The sequence below is a fragment of the Natator depressus genome, chromosome 1 (genome assembly GCF_965152275.1).
Source record: "Natator depressus isolate rNatDep1 chromosome 1, rNatDep2.hap1, whole genome shotgun sequence".
Classification (NCBI taxonomy): domain Eukaryota; kingdom Metazoa; phylum Chordata; order Testudines; family Cheloniidae; genus Natator; species Natator depressus.
The window spans coordinates 204895021-204914834 of NC_134234.1; the positions used below are offsets into that span (position 1 = coordinate 204895021).

Consider the following 19814-nt stretch of genomic DNA (forward strand, 5'->3'; position numbering starts at 1 on the left):
GCCACTGGACTAGTGGTGGGCCCCAGTGACTTCCTGGCCACATGCCCAATCCTATTTCACCCAGAGGATCTTGAGGCAACTCAGGGTACTAATACCTAGGTGAGGAGTAGCATAACTGGCTCCAAAGCTGGGAAACATAGGAGCCAATCTCTGATTCAGAGGAGGATGAATCACCTTCTGATGACCAAGGGGGTGGTGGGATCTGTCCCCGACAGTGCCAGAGACCAGTGCCAAGTCAGTGAAGAGTGTAGAGCAGCCAACATTGCAAGATTCCCCTTCGACAGTACTGAAGGAAATAAAGTGTGAGGCAACAGAGGTTGTCTCTGTACCAAATATTGTACTGACGATACTGTCACTCCTCTGCTGGTACCAGGCGCACAGTCTCCTGCACAGTACTTCTAGGGGGATTCTGCACAACTGCGCATGTGCAGAATTTATGTCCCCCACAGATTTCTTTGCTTCTCTGCAGAAAACGATTTTCTGATGGGGAAGCAAAGCGAAACCACAAGAGTGGTCATGTGACTCTCCCCAGCGGTATGTTTTGGGTGCGCAGGGCAGCCGGTAGAGAGGTAAACCACTGTGGGGCAGGAGGTGGGACTGGGGAAGACCCGGCTGGTGGCTCCTACCCTGCACCAGACTCAGCTGCTAGTCCCAGCTGGATTGGGGAGGACAGGACTTCCTCTTCCCCTGCACGGCATCCAGGACTGGGTCACACCCACCCCCAGATTTCTCCCCCAGCTGCAGGAAGCTCTGCAAATTCCCCCCTCCCACTCTTACTGCACCCATCACTCCTCAGCTGCAGAGGGAGGGAATCCCTGTACAGGGAGCTGCTCCCCCATCTGCCCAATCCCCATGCCTCCAGACGCCCTCATACTCAGACCCTTCCGCTGAACCTCACACACCGTACTCAGACCCCCCCAATAAGCCCCACTCCCCCTGCACCTGGACCACCCTGACAAGCCACCCGCACCCAGATCCCCACCCCACTGAGCCCCAATCAGCTGCACTTGGATCCCCACCCCACTGAGCCCCACTCCCCCAGCATCTGGACCCCCCACTGAGCCCCCCACACCCAGAACCCTCTGCCAAGCTCTATCCTCCCACACCCAGACCCCACCCTGCTGAGCCCCAACCACCTTTACCTGGACCCCCCCTGCAGAGTCCGATTACCACTGCACCCAGAACCCCCCCAACAAGCCTCTGTGCATCCAGATCCTCCCTGCACCCGGATCCCACTCTGAGCTGCCAGTATCCAGATTGCCCTACACAGAAGCCTCTCAACCCACACCTGGATCCCCCCACACTAAGCCCCTCCTGCCTTGCTGAGACTGCCTGCCCACACCTGGTGCACCTGGCACAGAGGGGCAGGGCCTTGGGTGTGTTTCTGGGGCAGGCCCAGTCCTTGTACTGTGTCAGGGTTGGGTGCAGCCTCACCGCTGAGTCTGTGTCCCGGGGGTGGGGGGGGAGGGGAGGGCTGCATAGCAATCTCCCACCCCTGTTCAGCCAGTGGCCTGTGCTCCCCAAAGCCATGCTGGATCCTCCACATTTATTTGACAAATAAAATTTGCAGAATTTTAAAATATTGTGAGCAGAATTTTTAATTTTTTGGCACAGAATGCCCTCAAGAGTAGCACAGCTGGGGATACCAATGCTGATAGGCTCAGCAGATCTCTCACTGCTGCAGATGCCTCTGGCATGGTCAGTACCAAGATGGTCTTGGGTTGCTATGGTACCGTAGATGTAAAAGGCACTCCTTTGGGCACTAGACTCTACAGTACCTGTCTTGGTGCCAGTGTCAACGGCACCACCAGTGAAGAGGAGTGTGTTGGTCTTGGCTGCACTTTAGTCTTCTCCCTGTGCTTAGAGGATTTTGATGCCGGTGATCTTCTTCTCTCGGTGGTCTTATGCCTCTTCTTAGGCCCTGGAGAGGGCTAGCGGTGCTGGGTTTTGGGCAACATAGGAGGCGCACTCCTAACTGATGCCGAAGCAGTTGGTGCTGAGTCAGAACAGTGAGAGTCTGATCATGGGCGGCCGGTATAATAGGCAGGGGGAGGCGTGTGTGTGAAAGAGAGAGAATGCAAGTGGGGAGTCAGTGGCAGATGGGATGGAGGGGAGTGAGGAGGCAAGTGGAGGGGATCCCTGAGTAACTTTACACAGTGAAAAAGCCTTCCAGAGACCTAATAGCAGAGATCACTGAAACTGTTAAAGAGCCATTAAAGTGGTAATGAAGGCATTTAACAGGCATTTGCCAGTGCCCAGGAAGCCTTTGGCCACATTCAGCTGGATTTTATATTGTACAAAAATGTGTTATTGGGGTTAAAAACAGTTTCCAAGTGACGACCCTTCAGTTATTCTCTGTACCCAGAAGAAGTAACTGCTAACCTGGCTCAAGGAGGAGCTCACATAAACAGTGAGTTTATTTCTTGATCTAGTCATTTTATTCAAACCCAGTTTAAGTAAACAAGTCTGGCAGGGAATTCAGTGTAACAGTACTGGCTTTACAATGGTGCCAGTGGCACCATAGAGCCGGGCCCACGCTCTAAAGGGGCCCCAGCCCGGCCCAGCCCACTCCACTTGTGCTGCACCCCAAGCCGCTGGCCTCTCTCCCTTCTGGCTCCTCCATGCCCACTGCTTGCTCCTCTCATCCTGATGGCCGACCAACTGGCTGAGTGCTCCTCTCTGCCCCGTCACTGGCAGAGAGGAGCCCTCAGGTGCTGCCACTCCAGGCCGGTGACTGTCCGCTTCGGGCTCTGCAGGGTTTCCCTGCCTTTCCCTTTCCCTGCCGCTTTGCAGAAGTAGCAGGCTGCGGAAGTCGCCTCCTGCACTGCGGGCACCAGTGCCAGACAGGCAGGGCTGGGTGGGGCCCTGGGGGACGGGGCCGCTCTGTGCTCCAGAGCTTCAGCTGTCCTGCTCCCTAGCACTGTGCTGGGATGGGGGATCCCTGCTCTGTGCTGCCTCAGCAGGGCCAGTGAGGCCCAGGAGGCAAGGCATGGGGGAGTGTATCTGGGGTGGGGGGGGTGGTGCTGGGCTGTGAGGGGGCGGGGGCAGTGGCCAGTGTGGGAGGTTTGTGTGTTTTGGGGTGCTAGGCAGTGGGAGGTCTCTTGGGGGGGTGCTGGGCAGTGGGGAAGGTCTGTGTGTGTTGGGATGCTGGGAAGTGGGGGTCTGTGTGAGGCACTGTGTAGTTGTGGTGGTGGGGCTGTGGGGAAGGACACTGGGCAATGGCAAGTGGGGGAGATCTGTGTGTATTGGGGTGCTAGGGAGTGGGGATACTGTGTGAGGTGCTAGGAAATTGTGGTAGGGCTGTGGGCAGGGGGGTGCTGGGCAGGGCTGGTGGTGTGCAGGGCACTGTGTGTTTGCGGTGGGGGGCACTGGCATAGCAGTTCCAGGGGGCTCTCACCATAGGGAGTCGGGGAGGAGGGGGTTGGGCGGGGGGGGAGTGTTGTGACGCAGCATGGGACCGCCCCCAAGGGGAAGGGGCATGCTGGCAGCACAGAGCCGGGCAGGCCAGCATCTGCTGGTTTGTAAACAGTGCCCTCACACTGGGCTGGGCAGAGCAGGGATGTCCCCGCCATGCCATGCCCCATTGCCCTTGGCTGGCCCCTTGCTCCAAGGACCAATCTCCCCGTGCCACGCTCCATTGCCCCCATAGGGGCCCACAAAAGGTTAATCCAGCCCTGCTGTGTAAGAAAGGTAATTAAACTACTGCCTTAATGAAGGCTGTCAATGACAAGTACTTTTTCAAAAGGAGAGATTAGGCTTCAGTTTGGTGCCGGCTTTTCGTCTCTCTGTACGCAGTACACACTGAACTCCCTGCCACATAGAGGAGAATCTATCTGACAATTGAGCTATACCTGTTGCCTGGACAGTTTCCTTGGGGAATGTTACTTTAAGGTGAAAAGGGGAGAGGGTGTCAGGGGGGGGAGCGGGGGGGAAACAGCAGCAGGGTGAGGAGGTGAGCAGTGAGCCAACTTCACAGCAGGTGGTGGTGGAGGTCTCATGGCGGGTGGGGAAAGGGCTGGGGGGGGTGAAGAGGCGAGCAGCAGGTGGGTGAGCGGGAGGCGGGTGGAGGAGGAGGTGAGTAAAGGGAGGTAAATCGGGGGGGTGAAGAGGTGAGAGGCGAGTCAGCGGTGGGTGGGGGTGGGGCTTGGGGCAGAGAAGAGGTGCAGTGTGAGTGGGACTGTGGGCGGAAGAGGCAGGACAAGGAGCTTGCCTCCCCAAGGGGAAGTTTCATGCACCGCCCATGGGTCTGATAGAGATCTCAGGGTTGCCTCCATGACCAAAAACTTTAGACTGTGATTTAAAGTCTTTTGCAAACTTGGCAAAGATCCGAAATATGAGCTTCCCTTACATACTTTGAGCAGCTTGAGTGTGGGTCACTCATAGGCATTGGCCTAGTGCACACAGCGTTTGAAGCCTCAGTGACTGAGGCATTCCTCAGTACTGAGAAACAGAAACCCCAAAACTGGGGACTGAAAACAAAACAAATCCTATCTACACCATTAGCTAAGTACTAATCAACTACAACACTAAAATATTTATGATACATTTACAACGAGTACTCTTAGAGCACTTGCTAAGGCAAGCCAAGCAATTCCAACCACTGTCACAGATGGTAAGAAGGAACTGAGGGGGCTCTGGGATGACTGGGCCTATTATAACAGCATGCACTGGCGCAAGATGGTAGAGGGTGCTCGTGCTGCTCTGATGGGTACCATTGACGGAAAAGTTTCCAACGACTGTGTGAGCGGTGCATAAAAACCAAGAGTGGAAGACACATGTGCAATCACTTGAAGAAGAATAGTACCCCTAGGCTGGATTTAAACCAGTTATTTAACATTGAAATGAACCATCTTTCACTATCAAAGCTATTCAGTCTGCTGTCCTTTGCTTGCCAATGAGCTCTTCACTCATCCTACATTAAGAATGCTAATTAAAACATATCAGACATGTAAAACTTGTGCAGCAAAAACCAGAGACATTAGCTAACACAGATATATTGTTAAAGGAGTGAAAATACAAACAAATGGACCAATGGACTTTCAGAGGGACAAAGAAAGGTTTAAACACAGAACAGAAGGGGGTGGGAGGGCAGAAACATAAACCACATACAACAAGAAGATAAAAGAAGAGAAAATAACAGACAAAGACTGAAAGCATTCAACAGTAGCAGAGAAAATGCAGCTCAGAAGTAACAGACAAATATAAAGCAATAAGACAAGATTAAACAATAAGGAAAAAATAGAAAAAGTATACAATGAAGCTAATACTTGGGCTTCAGAAGCATGCTGGCCACAGCTCCTGCTAAAGAACATAAAACATCAAAGAGAACAACAGCAGAAAGCAAGTTGATGTCCTCAATTTTACAAACCTTTATTCTGTAGAAGGGAAGAACACCCTTTTTTCAACTTGTTTTTCTGCCAAATGTTAAATTTATTAGTGTATTTAAAAAGACATTACAATTTTTATCTGACAGTGTTTATGGACAGTGGTGACATAGTGATGGCTACATACATGCTTCCATAATAACCATCTTTTTCACTTGATCATAAGAACTTTCTCAAAAATTATTTTGGAGTTGAAACTTTCCATATTGAGTCTCAGCACAAGTTCAATTTTAGAGGAAGATAGGATCAAAATCCATTGCACTGCTTTTCAACTAGAAAAGGCTCATTTTCATTTTAAAAGTATTTTTTTCCACACAGAATGCCTATAAGCTGATATGGTAAAAAGATGAACCTTTCAATATGTGATTACTTCTTTTAAGGAAAGGCCTCTTGGCCCAGAGCCTTGTGCAGTAAAACCCCACAGGAGGGAGGGAGACAGATTTCAGAAGTTCAGTTTGCAAAGTTGTTATCAAGAAACGTTCCCCTCAGGAAGAGGGATCTATGCTGCAGCAAAGGAAGCAGGCTGTGTAGCCAGGACTATCTATCATCAGGAAACGGAGCCATGAACTTTGTCCTGGGTCCAATACAATTGGGGTGCAGAGTAGCATCAATAAGGAAGTTGACACCCTCCCTGCCCTGTGTAGAGCTTTGGGGCCTGGAGGGCAGATACACTCCACGGCTGCTTGATGATTCCTCCTGAGACCACCAGGTGTTTCACAAGTCTAGAAGTCCCTTGCAATTGACCATCAAATGTAGTAGAAGGCAAGGAAGTGGCAACTTAGTCCCTAACCTGTACTGTTGAAGCTCAAATGCATTCCCTCAGTCCCTCATGGTGAATGATGCGGAGGTATCCTCTTTCTGCCAAGGCCCACAATGAAGGTTGGGAGACAGACCAGATACACAATTCAAAAGACAGGAAGGTTAAGGAAAGAGGATAAAATGATCCTAAGAAGACATTGAGAAAGAATGGATGAGTGAAAAGAGGAAGAAAGGGAGACAAAAGGAAAAACAGCAACATTTCAAAAAGAAGAAGAAAGGAGAAAAGTTAATTGGAGGGAAAACAGACACTGAGGAAAAGAGACAACTAGACAGTGAAGTGGAAAAGTGACAAAGAAGGAGACAGGAAAAATGAAAAAAGAAGAAAAGCGGGATTGACTTGGTCCTCAGCTGCATTGAAGCAGATCACAGTGCAGCTGAGGAGGCAGAGAATAAACCATTACTTCATCCCAACTCTGTCTCCTTGAGGTTGGCTGGACCCCACCGACCCAGAATTGATCAGTTCCACTTTGAAGAAACTAGGACTAAGGTGTGTCTTTCCTCTCCCACAGCCAAGTGGCCTTGGGGAAAAACTGAAGAGAGGACCTAGCCAGATACTCCAGCTAATAGGAGAAGCTGCAGAAGCAGACCAAAGCAGGAACATTTGGACATCCAGAAAACTTTCTACAGTTCTGAGTGGACTTTCTCTACCCCATGCGGATGGGCTGTTTGCTCCCTCCCTCTCTCACAGTCTCTCATCTCAGCTTCACTCCATACCTGCCCCTCTTACCCTCTCCTCCCTTGTCCTGTCCCCACAGGTTCCTTCCCTTCAATGTTCCCTCTCCCTTCACGCTCCTTTCCATTTAGCTGATCGCCTCCTAACTAACCCTTCCCACTCCTAAAATCCCACCCTGAGGAACTAACATGTTGTTTGCTGTCATAATGTAGTTCACTCTGCTGGTACGTTATACCTAGGGTGACCAGATAGCAACTGTGAAAAAACGGGACAGAGGGTGGGGGGTAATAGGTGCCTATATAAGAAAAAGTCCCCAAAAATGGGACAGTCCCTTTAAAAACAGGACATCTGGTCACCCTAGTTATACCCCTCTCCTCATCCTGTACCTGCCTTGTCTATTTAGATTGTAAGCTCTTCAGGGCAGGGGCTATGTGCTACTGTGTGTGTGTGTGAGTACAGTGCTGAGCACAACGGGACACCATTCTTATTGATCCCTGGACACTACCATAATACACAGATTAATAAATAAAAAAACTAAGGTCTGCTCCAATTTGTACTAGTTTATAATGGTGCTCAGGGGGACATTATACCAGCAAGGATTGTGGGAGTACAATACACTTCATTCCTGTCTCCTCCAGCCCCTTCCCATCCCCAAAATGCAACCTATGCTGGGGGTGGAAGGAGGGGTGGAAGGAGCATATTGCTGGCTGCACTGACTTAATGCCAGCCAATGATTCCCCTATGACTGGAGAACCTTCAGCTGCTCATTTAGAACAGATTTATGGTCCCTATATACTGCTCTGGCAGCATAAAGTTCCACCATAGGCCAGGATATGGCTACTGATTTGGTAGTATTTTACAACCAGTCTGCATGGGTTTAAATAACTACACAATGAGCTAGGCAGGGTTATTTTATTGCACACACAAAACAACATTAAAAGAACATTAAGTTTGCATTCTGGCACTCAAATATTGGGAAATGCCCATTTTTCCACAGGACCCCTACCTAATTCAGTACATAGGATGGACCTGTTCTGGGAATTAATCAGGGCTAAATAGTTAATGATGCTGTTGTCTGTAGGACCCCTGCCTCATTTGTTGGAGAAATTGGAAAGTGTGTAGTGAATGAGGCAGAGGCTCTGGGCTACTCATCTAATCTCAATTGCCATCACCCTGTCCCCTCTACCACCGCCCCCTCCACTCCTCATATCTGTCTCTCCCCTTCCTGGCTCCTTGTTTCTGTCCCCATCTCCTTACCCAGCCAGTCCTAATTCCCTCCCCACTAACCTGTTTCCTTCACTCTCTCCCACTCCCAGTCTCCCCACCCCAGCCAAATCTAATTTCCCCATCTCCTGTTCCAGTCTTCAGCCCCTTCTCCAGGTTACTTGTCTCAGTCTACTTGTCATGCTATCTCCCCCAGGTCTGGCTTTTCTCCCTTCTGCATTTGTGTCAGGGTTTCCTTCTCCATACTGCTTAGGTACTAGCAGCAAACACACTGCCAACAAAAGAGAGAGTCTCCCTGCTCCCAGTTTGGGTTCCTGGCCTCACTCTGGTCCACCACAGCCAGAAGCAGCAATTGCAGGGAAATTCATTCTCAGCTGTCACAGCCCTGGGCTGGAGTATGCTCAGTGCAGATGCAATCTTGTATAATTTAGCTGCAAAGCTCTAACAAGTCGCTACTGAGCATGTGCAAATGGAGATTTTTTCAAAGTGGCCTGATTTAGGCAGATTTTCACAAAGATGGCAAAAGACAAAGGCCACTCCCCTTCCAAATTTCAAGTCCCCACCCCAAAGCATGCTGTCTTCTCAGAGACAAGGTCACCAGAATTTTTAATATGATCATAACATATATGTTTTCCCTATCTCATTCTTGGAACCAGCGGAACCATTTTTGCTGGAGCTTTCAAAAAAAAAATAAAAAATTAAGCCTGAGGCAGACAGGTATCATGGGTTTGACAAAGCTATAAGTGTCTTATAATGGGAAGTGTTGAATAACTTTAATTACATGTGGCATTACCAGCTATGCCTATAACAGAAAGCTGCCAAAATATTACAATAAAATAGATATACACTGTTTGGTGGGAAACATTAGAGGACAGATTAATCTGACTTGCTATCATGTCTGTTTCAGAGTAGCAGCCATGTTAGTCTGTATTCGCAAAAAGAAAAGGAGTACTTGTGGCACCTTAGAGACTAACCAATTTATTTGAGCATAAGCTTTCGTGAGCTACAGCTCACTTCATCGGATGCATAAAAGTGGAAAATGCAGTGAGGATATTTTTATACACACAGATCATGAAAAAATGGGTGTTTATCACTTCAAAAGGTTTTCTCTCCCCCCACCCCACTCTCCTGCTGGTAATAGCTTATCTAAAGTGATCACTCTCCATACAATGTGTATGATAACCAAGGTGGGCCATTTCCAGCACAAATCCAGGTTTTCTCTCCCCCCACCCCACTCTCCTACTGGTAATAGCTTATCTAAAGTGATCACTCTCCTTACAATGTGTATGATAATCAAGGTGGGCCATTTCCAGCATAAATCCAGGGTTTAACAAGAATGTCTGAGGAACGGGGGTGGGGTAGGAAAAAACAAGGGGAAATAGGTTACCTTGCATAATGACTTAGCCACTCCCAGTCTCTACTCAAGCCTAAGTTAATTGTATCCAATTTGCAAATGAATTCCAATTCAGCAGTTTCTCGCTGGAGTCTGGTTTTGAAGTTTTTCTGTTGTAATATCGCAACTTTCATGTCTGTAATCGCGTGACCAGAGAGATTGAAGTGTTCTCCTACTGGTTTATGAATGTTATAATTCTTGACATCTGATTTGTGTCCATTTATTCTTTTATGTAGAGACTGTCCAGTTTGACCAATGTACATGGCAGAGGGGCATTGCTTGCACATGATGGCATATATCACATTGGTAGATGTGCAGGTGAACGAGCCTCTGATAGTGTGGCTGATGTTATTAGGCCCTATGATGGTGTCCCCTGAATAGATATGTGGGCACAGTTGGCAACGGGCTTTGTTGCAAGGATAGGTTCCTGGGTTAGTGGTTCTGTTGTGTGGTATGTAGTTGCTGGTGAGTATTTGCTTCAGGTTGGGGGGCTGTCTGTAGGCAAGGACTGGCCTGTATCCCAAGATTTGTGAGAGTGATGGGTCGTCCTTCAGGATAGGTTGTAGATCCTTGATAATGCATTGGAGAGGTTTTAGTTGGGGGCTGAAGGTGACGCCTAGTGGCGTTCTGTTATTTTCTTTGTTAGGCCTGTCCTGTAGTAGGTGACTTCTGGGTACTCTTCTGGCTCTGTCAATCTGTTTCTTCACTTCAGCAGGTGGGTATTGTAGTTGTAAGAATGCTTGATAGAGATCTTGTAGGTGTTTGTCTCTGTCTGAGGGGTTGGAGCAAATGCGGTTGTATTGTAGAGCTTGGCTGTAGACAATGGACCTTGTGGTGTGGTCTGGATGAAAGCTGGAGGCATGTAGGTAGGAATAGCGGTCAGTAGGTTTCCAGTATAGGGTGATGCTTATGTGACCATCACTTATTAGCACCGTAGTGTCCAGGAAGTGGATCTCTTGTGTGGACTGGTCCAGGCTGAGGTTGATGGTGGGATGGAAATTGTTGAAATCATGGTGGAATTCCTCAAGGGCTTCTTTTCCATGGGTCCAGATGATGAAGGTGTCATCAATGTAGTGCAAGTAGAGTAGGGGCATAAGGGAACGAGAGCTGAGGAAGCGTTGTTCTAAGTCAGCCATAAAAATGTTGGCATGCTGTGGGGCCATGCGGGTACCCATAGCAGTGCTGCTGATTTGAAGGTATACATTGTCTTCAAATGTGAAATAGTTATGCGTGAGGACAAAGTCACAAAGTTCAGCCACCAGGTTTGCCATGACATTATCGGGGATAGTGTTCCTGACGGCTTGTAGTCCATCTTTGTGTGGAATGTTGGTGTAGAGGTCTTCTACATCCATAATGGCCAGGATGGTATTTTCAGGAAGATCACCGATGGATTGTAGTTTCCTTAGGAAGTCAGTGGTGTCTCGAAGATAGCTGGGAGTGCTGGTAGCGTAGGGCCTGAGGAGGGAGTCTACATAGCCAGACAATCCTGCTGTCAGGGTGCCAATGCCTGAGATGATGGGGCGCCCAGGATTTCCAGGTTTATGGATCTTGGGTAGTAGATAGAATATCCCAGGTCGGGGTTCCAGGGGTGTGTCTGTGCGGATTTGATCTTGTGCTTTTTCAGGGAGTTTCTTGAGCAAATTCTGTAGTTTCTTTTGGTAACTCTCAGTAGGATCATAGGGTAATGGCTTGTAGAAAGTGGTGCTGGAGAGCTGCCGAGCAGCCTCTTGTTCATATTCCGACCTATTCATGATGACAACAGCACCTCCTTTGTCAGCCTTTTTGATTATGATGTCAGGGTTGTTTCTGAGGCTGTGGATGGCATTGTGTTCTGCATGGCTGAGGTTGTGGGGCAAGTGATGCTGCTTTTCCACAATTTCAGCCCGTGCACGTCGGCGGAAGCACTCTATGTAGAAGTCCAGTCTACTGTCTCGGCCTTCAGGAGGAGTCCACCTAGAATCCTTCTTTTTGGAGTGTTGGTAGGAAGGTCTCTGTGGATTAGTATGTTGTTCAGAGGAGCGTTGGAAATATTCCTTGAGTCAGAGACGTTGAAAATAGGATTCTAGGTCACCACAGAACTGTATCATGTTCGTGGGGGTGGAGAGGCAGAAGGAGAGGCCCGGAGATAGGACAGCTTCTTCTGCTGGGCTAAGAGTATAGTTGGATAGATTAACAATATTGCTGGGTGGGTTGAGGGAACCATTGCTGTGGCCCCTTGTGACATGTAGTAGTTTAGAAAGTTTAGTGTCCTTTTTCTTTTGAAGAGAAGCAAAGTGTGTGTTGTAAATGGCTTGTCTAGTTTTAGTAAAGTCCAGCCACGAGGAAGTTTGTGCGGAAGGTTGTTTTTTTATGAGAGTATCCAGTTTTGAGAGCTCATTCTTAATCTTTCTCTGTTTGCTGTAGAGGATATTGATCAGGTGGTTCCGCAGTTTCTTTGACAGCGTGTGGCACAAGCTGTCAGCATAGTCTGTGTGGTATGTAGATTGGATCCACTTCCTGGACACTACGGTACTAATAAGCGATGGTCACATAAACACCACCCTATACTGGAAACCTACTGACCGCTATTCCTACCTACATGCCTCCAGCTTTCACCCAGACCACACCACACGGTCCATTGTCTACAGCCAAGCTCTACAATACAACCGCATTTGCCTCAACCCCTCAGACAGAGACAAACACCTACATGATCTCTAACAAGCATTCTTACAACTACAGTACCCACCTGCTGAAGTGAAGAAACAGATTGACAGAGCCAGAAGAGTACCCAGAAGTCACCTACTACAGGACAGGCCTAACAAAGAAAATAACAGAACGCCACTAGGCGTCACCTTCAGCCCCCAACTAAAACCTCTCCAACGCATTATCAAGGATCTACAACCTATCCTGAAGGACGACCCATCACTCTCACAAATCTTGGGATACAGGCCAGTCCTTGCCTACAGACAGCCCCCCAACCTGAAGCAAATACGCACCAGCAACTACATACCACACAACAGAACCACTAACCAGGAACCTATCCTTGCAACAAAGCCCGTTGCCAACTGTGTCCACATATCTATTCAGGGGACACCATCATAAGGCCTAATAATATCAGCCATACTATCAGAGGCTCGTTCACCTGCACATCTACCAATGTGATATATGCCATCATGTGCAAGCAATGCCCCTCTGCCATGTACATTGGTCAAACTGGACAGTCTCTACGTAAAAGAATAAATGGACACAAATCAGATGTCAAGAATTATAACATTCATAAACCAGTAGGAGAACACTTCAATCTCTCTGGTCACGCGATTACAGACATTGAAGTTGCGATATTACAACAGAAAAACTTCAAAACCAGACTCCAGCGAGAAACTGCTGAATTGGAATTCATTTGCAAATTGGATACAATTAACTTAGGCTTGAGTAGAGACTGGGAGTGGCTAAGTCATTATGCAAGGTAACCTATTTCCCCTTGTTTTTTCCTACCCCACCCCTTTTCCTCAGAAGTTCTTGTTAAACCCTGGATTTATGCTGGAAATGGCCCACCTTGATTATCATACACATTGTAAGGAGAGTGATCACTTTAGATAAGCTATTACCAGTAGGAGAGTGGGGTGGGGGGAGAGAAAACCTTTTGACGTGATAAACACCCATTTTTTCATGGTCTGTGTGTATAAAAATATCCTCACTGCATTTTCCACTTTTATGCATCCGATGAAGTGAGCTGTAGCTCACGAAAGCTTATGCTCAAATAAATTGGTTAGTCTCTATCATGTCTGTTGTAATTTTAAACCCATATAAAAGGAAAAAGTCATTATTTCTCTATCTGTCATGTTTAGGAGGGACATGTTCTAATGCACATTTGATTTATTGCTGGAATGAGCAAAGGACTAGAAGTCAGGCCTCCTGCTTTATAATCCCAGTTCTACTATTGATTCATTTTGTGACCCTGAATATGTTACTCAGGACTAGATCTACAAAGGTGTATAAGTACCTTACTACCTCTTTAAGTGCCTAAATCTCCATTTCAACACCACTGACATTCACAAAACTACCACTCAGCAGCTGCCTAACCCTATAGACTCCTAAATTTCTGACAGTGGGCATACACAAACCACCCAAGCCCTGACCTTGCCCTACACTAACAATGTGCTCACAGCCCTCACTGAAGTCAAATCTCCAGGAGGGGGCACTGAAGCCTGAGCCCACCTGAGCCCCACTGGGAGGCAAAAGCCTAAGGGCTTCAATCCCGAGCAGGGGGGTCCGTAACCTGAGCCCCGCCACCCAGGGCTGAAGCGCTCGGGCTTCAGCTTCAGCCCCGGGCCCCAGCAAGTCTAACGCCAGCCCTGGAGACCCCATTAAAATGGGGTTGCAACCCACTTTGGGGTCCTGGCACAGAGTTTGAGAACCGCTGATCTAGAGAATCGGGCTGCTGCCTCACATACCAGTTACCTGAGTGTGTCCAAAACACCGAACAGCCCAGTGGTTAGGGCACTAACCTGAGATGTGCAGACCCATGCTCCAGAACAGGGACTTGAACCCAAGTCTCTCACATCACATCCCAGGTGAGTGCCTTAACTACCAGGCTTTTGGGTAGAGTTCTTTCTTTACTCTCCTTCTGCTTGGGCATGGATTACCAAGATGGCTGACCTGGCTTAGGCACCTCACTCCAGGAGAGGGTTCACGGCTGACAATTCCAAGCAGAGATAGGCATCTCCCTCTGGCCTGTAAGTCAAGTGCCTAAGGCCCAAAAAATCAGGAAGTAGGCATCCAAATACCTTTGTAGATCTGGGCCTAAACCCCACCCCTTTCCTATGCATTTCACTGCTGGCTGAATTAGGTGGCTCCTCGCTCAGCTTGCTGCCTTCTGAAGATCTCTTTCTTAAGCACCTAACTCTCCCCATGCATTGTATTGGGAACTTAGGCACTTAACTCAAGATTCCACTAGGTGGCCTGGAGCCTAGGAATTAGGTGTAGCAACTACGCACCTTTGTAGATTTAACCCTTGAGCTCTTTGTGCTGCAGCCCATAAGACTAGCTTGCCTCTACTATAGTCACTGCCTTGCCTTTATTATTCTGTCTTTATTATATTCAGGGAATCTACAGGCTTATATCCTGTAAGGCATTGACTTCAGCTGTTAGCATGAGGCTTAAGGCCTATGGACTTTGGCATACATAAATGGCCCAGCGGTAACCCCTATGTTTTGGGGAACTGGAAGTAGAGTGAAAGGTGGAATTTTGCCCATAATGACATCAGCCAACCATAGAAACATGAGCTAACACCAGCTTTTGGAAAGTTTTGGAAAGAACATCCAACCACAAGAGTGCCATGGCAAAGAATTGAGGTATATGATAATGAGTTGAAATCATGAATATACTAACCTATAGAAGAAGGACACCTCAACATTAGTAAGGGGAGGAAATACAAACAAGGAAGAAGAGAAATACCCCTACTGAATATGCATTAGACATGGTAGCGTCAGCTTAACATATTATAAAAGTGGCATCCCAGCCTGTGGGCAGGAGGAGAGAGAGAAATGTAGCCCTTGGGAGGTGCCAGAATGATGGTCACTGGTAAAGAGGAGGAAGGTTACGGTGACGAGGAAAATAATGACTAACATTTCAGGTTGTTCTGCAATCTACCTTACTGAGTTAGAGTGTTTGTGAGTGTGCTAAATGTATTAATAAATTATTTGTAAATATAGACATATTCCTATAGTGTGAGTGTTGCAACTGTGTACATCGGGGTTCCCAAATATATAATAATTTTAATAATACTGGGCCTGATCTTGGGACAAGAACCTGTCAACCCTCAAAGTGATAACTGGGAATTGTTATACATAATCGATAGATCAAGCTACAGTGCCTCTGTCTTCCAATCTGTAAAATTAACATAATACAAGCACAAGAAAATATTTAATGAAACTGAAAGGCAGAAAATTTAAAACTGATCCAAGGAAACATTTTTTAAACACAACACACAATTACCTTGTGGAACTCATTGCCACAAGATATCATTCAGACCACAAGCTTAGTCTTCCTGAGCTAAAGCAAGCACTGTAGACTGCTGCACTGAAGTAGAAGAAGGGAAATTCCATTCTACTGAAGCAGCTTGTATCAAGGCCAGCACTATCAGTAGCAATTATAGTGCCTGCATCAATATCTGTGCAGTTTGCCTCAATAAGGCACTAAACTCCGGCACAGGTTCCATTATACTGTAGGTGTTCAAAAATCATTAAAGTTTTAGGAGTTCACCTGCAATCTCACTGGAAGCTGAGACACAAGTGTAGAAATCTTAGCGTAATGAATAATGTACTTCCCTCTGTACTCATTCTGTATTTGTTTATCATTACTGTCAATGAGAATTTTGAATGCAGAATCTGTAGTAGAACCCTCAGTGAATATTGTGGAGCAAAATTCTGCCCATAGCAGGCAGAATTTGTACTTGTGGCAGCTTGATCAATCTTTTAATTTGCTACAGCCAGACCGGAAACAGGATCCAGGCAAAAGGTCAGAACAGGCATTTTATATTCTCTGTTTAAAAAAAAACAGAGCAATAAAGTAAGTAGCTAATGAGACACAGCATTGACAGCTGAAATTCATAAGTATCCAGTCCACAAGTAAACTGCTCCTAGTAATTAAATACAGGTATCATGAAAAGGTTCTGCTTAGGGCCAAACTTTAAAATCCTTCTATCAGAAGGACTGAAAGCGTTTTACATCCCAGATAATATAGAATAAGATTGCCCGGGAGGCTAGGCCAGAACAGAGAGGGTTAAGTCCATAAAATTCACAGTCATGTCAATTGTAAATAATTCCAATGGGACTTGTTCAGATAATACTGTAGCATTACTGAAAAATACACTGCAACTAAAAAGACCTGTTATAAAATCCACCAAAACCTGAGACATATAAAAAGTTTATTAGTCATCACTGAGTTAAAATGTAAACAAGTTCTTTTTAGAGGAATCCAAAAATCTTTATGTCCAAGGTCTGCAGGGCCATAAAACTCTGGCTGAGAAAATTTTAAGCAATCTTTTAATTAATCACGGGATTTTATAGCCTCTCACAAACTGTATATTAAACGTTTACATGGTAGAATAAAAGGAAGTCCTCTTTGTATTAAGCAAGCTCACTAACTCTTCAGATATACCCCACTGGGTCAACCAACTTAGAACTTTACATCAAGTAGCTGTTTACACAAACAGTAGGCTCTAGAGCAGGAATCTCAAACTCAAATCACCACAAGGGCCACATGAGGACAAGTACATTAGCCTGAGGGCCGCATCACTGAAACCTTTTCATACAACGATACAAAAGTATAGTCAAAAATGAAAAAAATGAAGAGTAATATAGTATGCTATTAAAAGTCAATGTATTAACTTTTAAAAAACTGTAATGCAAAGAGGGGTTTTAATAAAATATAAACACCTGTAACTATTCCTTATGTGGTCAGTAACACTGATGATGATCTATGCTAACAGGCTATCAACATAGGTGTAATGGCAGGAACTTTTTAAAGTAACTATTCATAACAAAATATGTTGCCACTTTTAACAAACATTCTTCCCAACTACTCACAGCAAAGAATCATACATGCTGAACTTCATACCTCAGACTGCCTGTCTAGTCCATGAGCCCCTGCCCCTACCCCGCCTCTTCCCACCCCTTCCCCGCCCCATTCCAACCCCTTCCCCAAATACCCACCCGAACCCCACCTCTTCTCCACCTCCTCCCGAGTGTGCCGCGTCCCTGCTCCTTCCCCCTCCCTCCTGGAAAGTCCTAAGCGCCACCAAACAGCTGTTTGGTGGAGGGAAGCGCTAGGAGGTAGGCGGAGGAGAAGGGATGCAGTGCACTTGGCTGGTGGGAAGGGAGCTTGGCTGCTGGTGGAGTTGGCGCCTATGGCAGGCCGCAGGAAATAACTCTGCGGGCCACATGAGACCCCTGCTCTAGAGCATCAATGCTGCATTCTAGAGTTCTATTTTCTCACTGATGCAGAAGGGCTTAAGCACATCAACTGCTGTGAACACAGAACCATAGGACTGGAAGGGACCTCGAGAAGTCATCTAGTCCAGTCCCCTGCACTCATGACAGGACTAAATATTATCTAGGCCATTCCTGACAGGTGTTTGTCTAATGTGCTCTTAAAAATCTCCAATGATGGAGATTCCACAACCTCCCTAGGCAATTTATTCCAGTGCTTAACTACCCTTTCAGTTAGAAAGTTTTTCCTAATGTCCAACCTAAGCCTCCCTTGCTGCAATTTAAGTCCATTGTTTCTTGTCCTATCCTCAGAGGTTAAGAAAAACAATTTTTCTCCCTTCTCCTTGTAACAACCTTTTATGTACTTGAAAACATTTGGGAGAACAGATCCCAGCTCTGTATCTCTAGAATTCATGGAAACACCATTAAAATATACCCAGAGAATATATTACAAGCATCATAAAGAAATCCATGTCCCAGAAGGCACCTTGCTCCTCATTTGCTTTGTCTACAAATAGTTCATATGGACTGATTAAGGTGCAACAAAAAGGAAGCAATTTTGGCATCTTGGCAACAGAAATGTTTTTAAAAGCTGTATCCAGTGGACAAGAGTCATTTTTTACTCAAATATACAAAACATAACTAATTATAGGTATTTAGCTCAATTATTTAAAAAAGCAATAAAAACTTTGCCTCTGCAATAAGTGCTTTAACCTACCTCATAATACATAGGCACGTCTTTATCCTTTTTTCCCTTTTGATTTCCAGCTTCCATGATCTGTAAGAAAAGCAAAGTGCAGTACTGTGTTTATTATCTTCATCAGTTTTTTCTTGATTACCCTCAGACTCCCTGACAGTAAGATATATTAGACTGGCATAATCTTCTAAGGCAGTGCTACTCAAAGTGGTGGTCCGTGGACCGGTGCCGGTCTGCGAGCCATTGGCTGCCGGTCTACTCGCACATTGGAAAAAAAATTGCCGGTCCCCCACATCAGATAGCTTGAAAAGCACTGTTCTAAGGGATGTGGTAAAGGCTCCATCACTTTGGACATTTAAAACTAGTCTGGACAAAGCCCTGGACTACACAGCATTGACACAGAATGGACTAGCTTACCCAATAGGGTTGTTTTCTTATTTAAACTAATCTATTAATTTTAAATTAACACAGCAGCACTTGTGGCTAAGGAGGAAAAGGCTACCAAGTCTTCAAGAGGTTTTAATAATAAACCATTTTAAATACCTGTCCCAAAATTCCTTCCCACGATACTTCGCTGAAGAGCTTCCGCTGTGGCACCTGCACAGCAAGAGACAAGGCTTGTGTGTGGACTTCATCCTCAATTTTGTTCCCAACAACAAAAGCAATGCTAGGCTTCCAATTATCCTGTTGATTTTCCAAAATAAAAAATAAATGCATTAAAAAAGTCTTATTTTTGAGTTTTAAGAAACAAGCTTACATAGATTACTTCTTTACCAAAGGCAGCTGATGAAATCCATAATGTATACTGAGTATTGCCATGTATGCCACACTTTAGAACACATGATATAAAATTTAAATAAGCATAAACACATGTTGTCCTACTTCTTTTCTCCCATCAGGTGGCAGCATTGTGCTATATAAAACAAAACACTTCCATAATACAATGTAACATTTTCTTTATTGGTGAATGCTCCATTAGCACAATGTGAGGAATATTTTAGGATGACACTTGCAGACATAGAATCATAGAATATTAGGGTTGGAAGAGACCTCAGGAGGTCATCTAGTCCAATCCCCTGCTCAAAGCAGGACCAACACCAACTAAATCATCCCAGCCAGGGCTTTGTCAAGCAGGGCCTTAAAAACCTCTAAGGATGGAGATTCCACCACCTCCCTAGGTAACCCATTCCAGTGCTTCACCACCCTCCTAGTGAAATAGTTTCCTAATATCCAACCTACACCTCCCCCACTGCAACTTGAGACCATTGCTTCTTGTTCTGTCATCTGCAACCACTGAGAACAGCCTAGCTCCATCCTCTTTGGAACCCCCCTTCAGGTAGTTGAAGGCTGCTATCAAATCCCCCCTCACTCTTCTCTTCTGCAGACTAAATAACCCCAGTTCCCTCAGCCTCTCCTCATAAGTCATGTGCCCGAGCCCCCTAATAATTTCCGTTGCCCTCTGCTTGACTCTCTTCAATTTGTCCACATACTAGCCTTTAGAATTGAAAAAGAAGCTGAATTTTGTTTGCTGTTGAAAAAAATAAATGAAAAAGAGTTCGAAGTTCCTAGCCTGAAGAATTACGAAATACCAAATGTAACTTCCTGAAATTTAGAGCATTACGATATTTCAGAACAAAACTTTTATGAACAAAAA

The 19814-nt window shown here is 46.1% G+C and overlaps 1 protein-coding gene across 1 annotated transcript in view; it reads right to left on the reverse strand.

Annotated features, from left to right (window-relative positions):
• SPAG17 (sperm associated antigen 17) overlaps positions 1-19814 on the reverse strand; it is a 292210-nt gene that overhangs the window by 234679 nt on the left and 37717 nt on the right. Inside the window, exons 2-3 of the mRNA XM_074975143.1 lie at positions 18704-18844; positions 18182-18241 (exon numbers count right to left, since the gene is read on the reverse strand). Coding sequence (XP_074831244.1) covers positions 18182-18241; positions 18704-18844 — 201 coding nt within the window. The remainder of the gene's footprint in view (positions 1-18181; positions 18242-18703; positions 18845-19814) is intronic.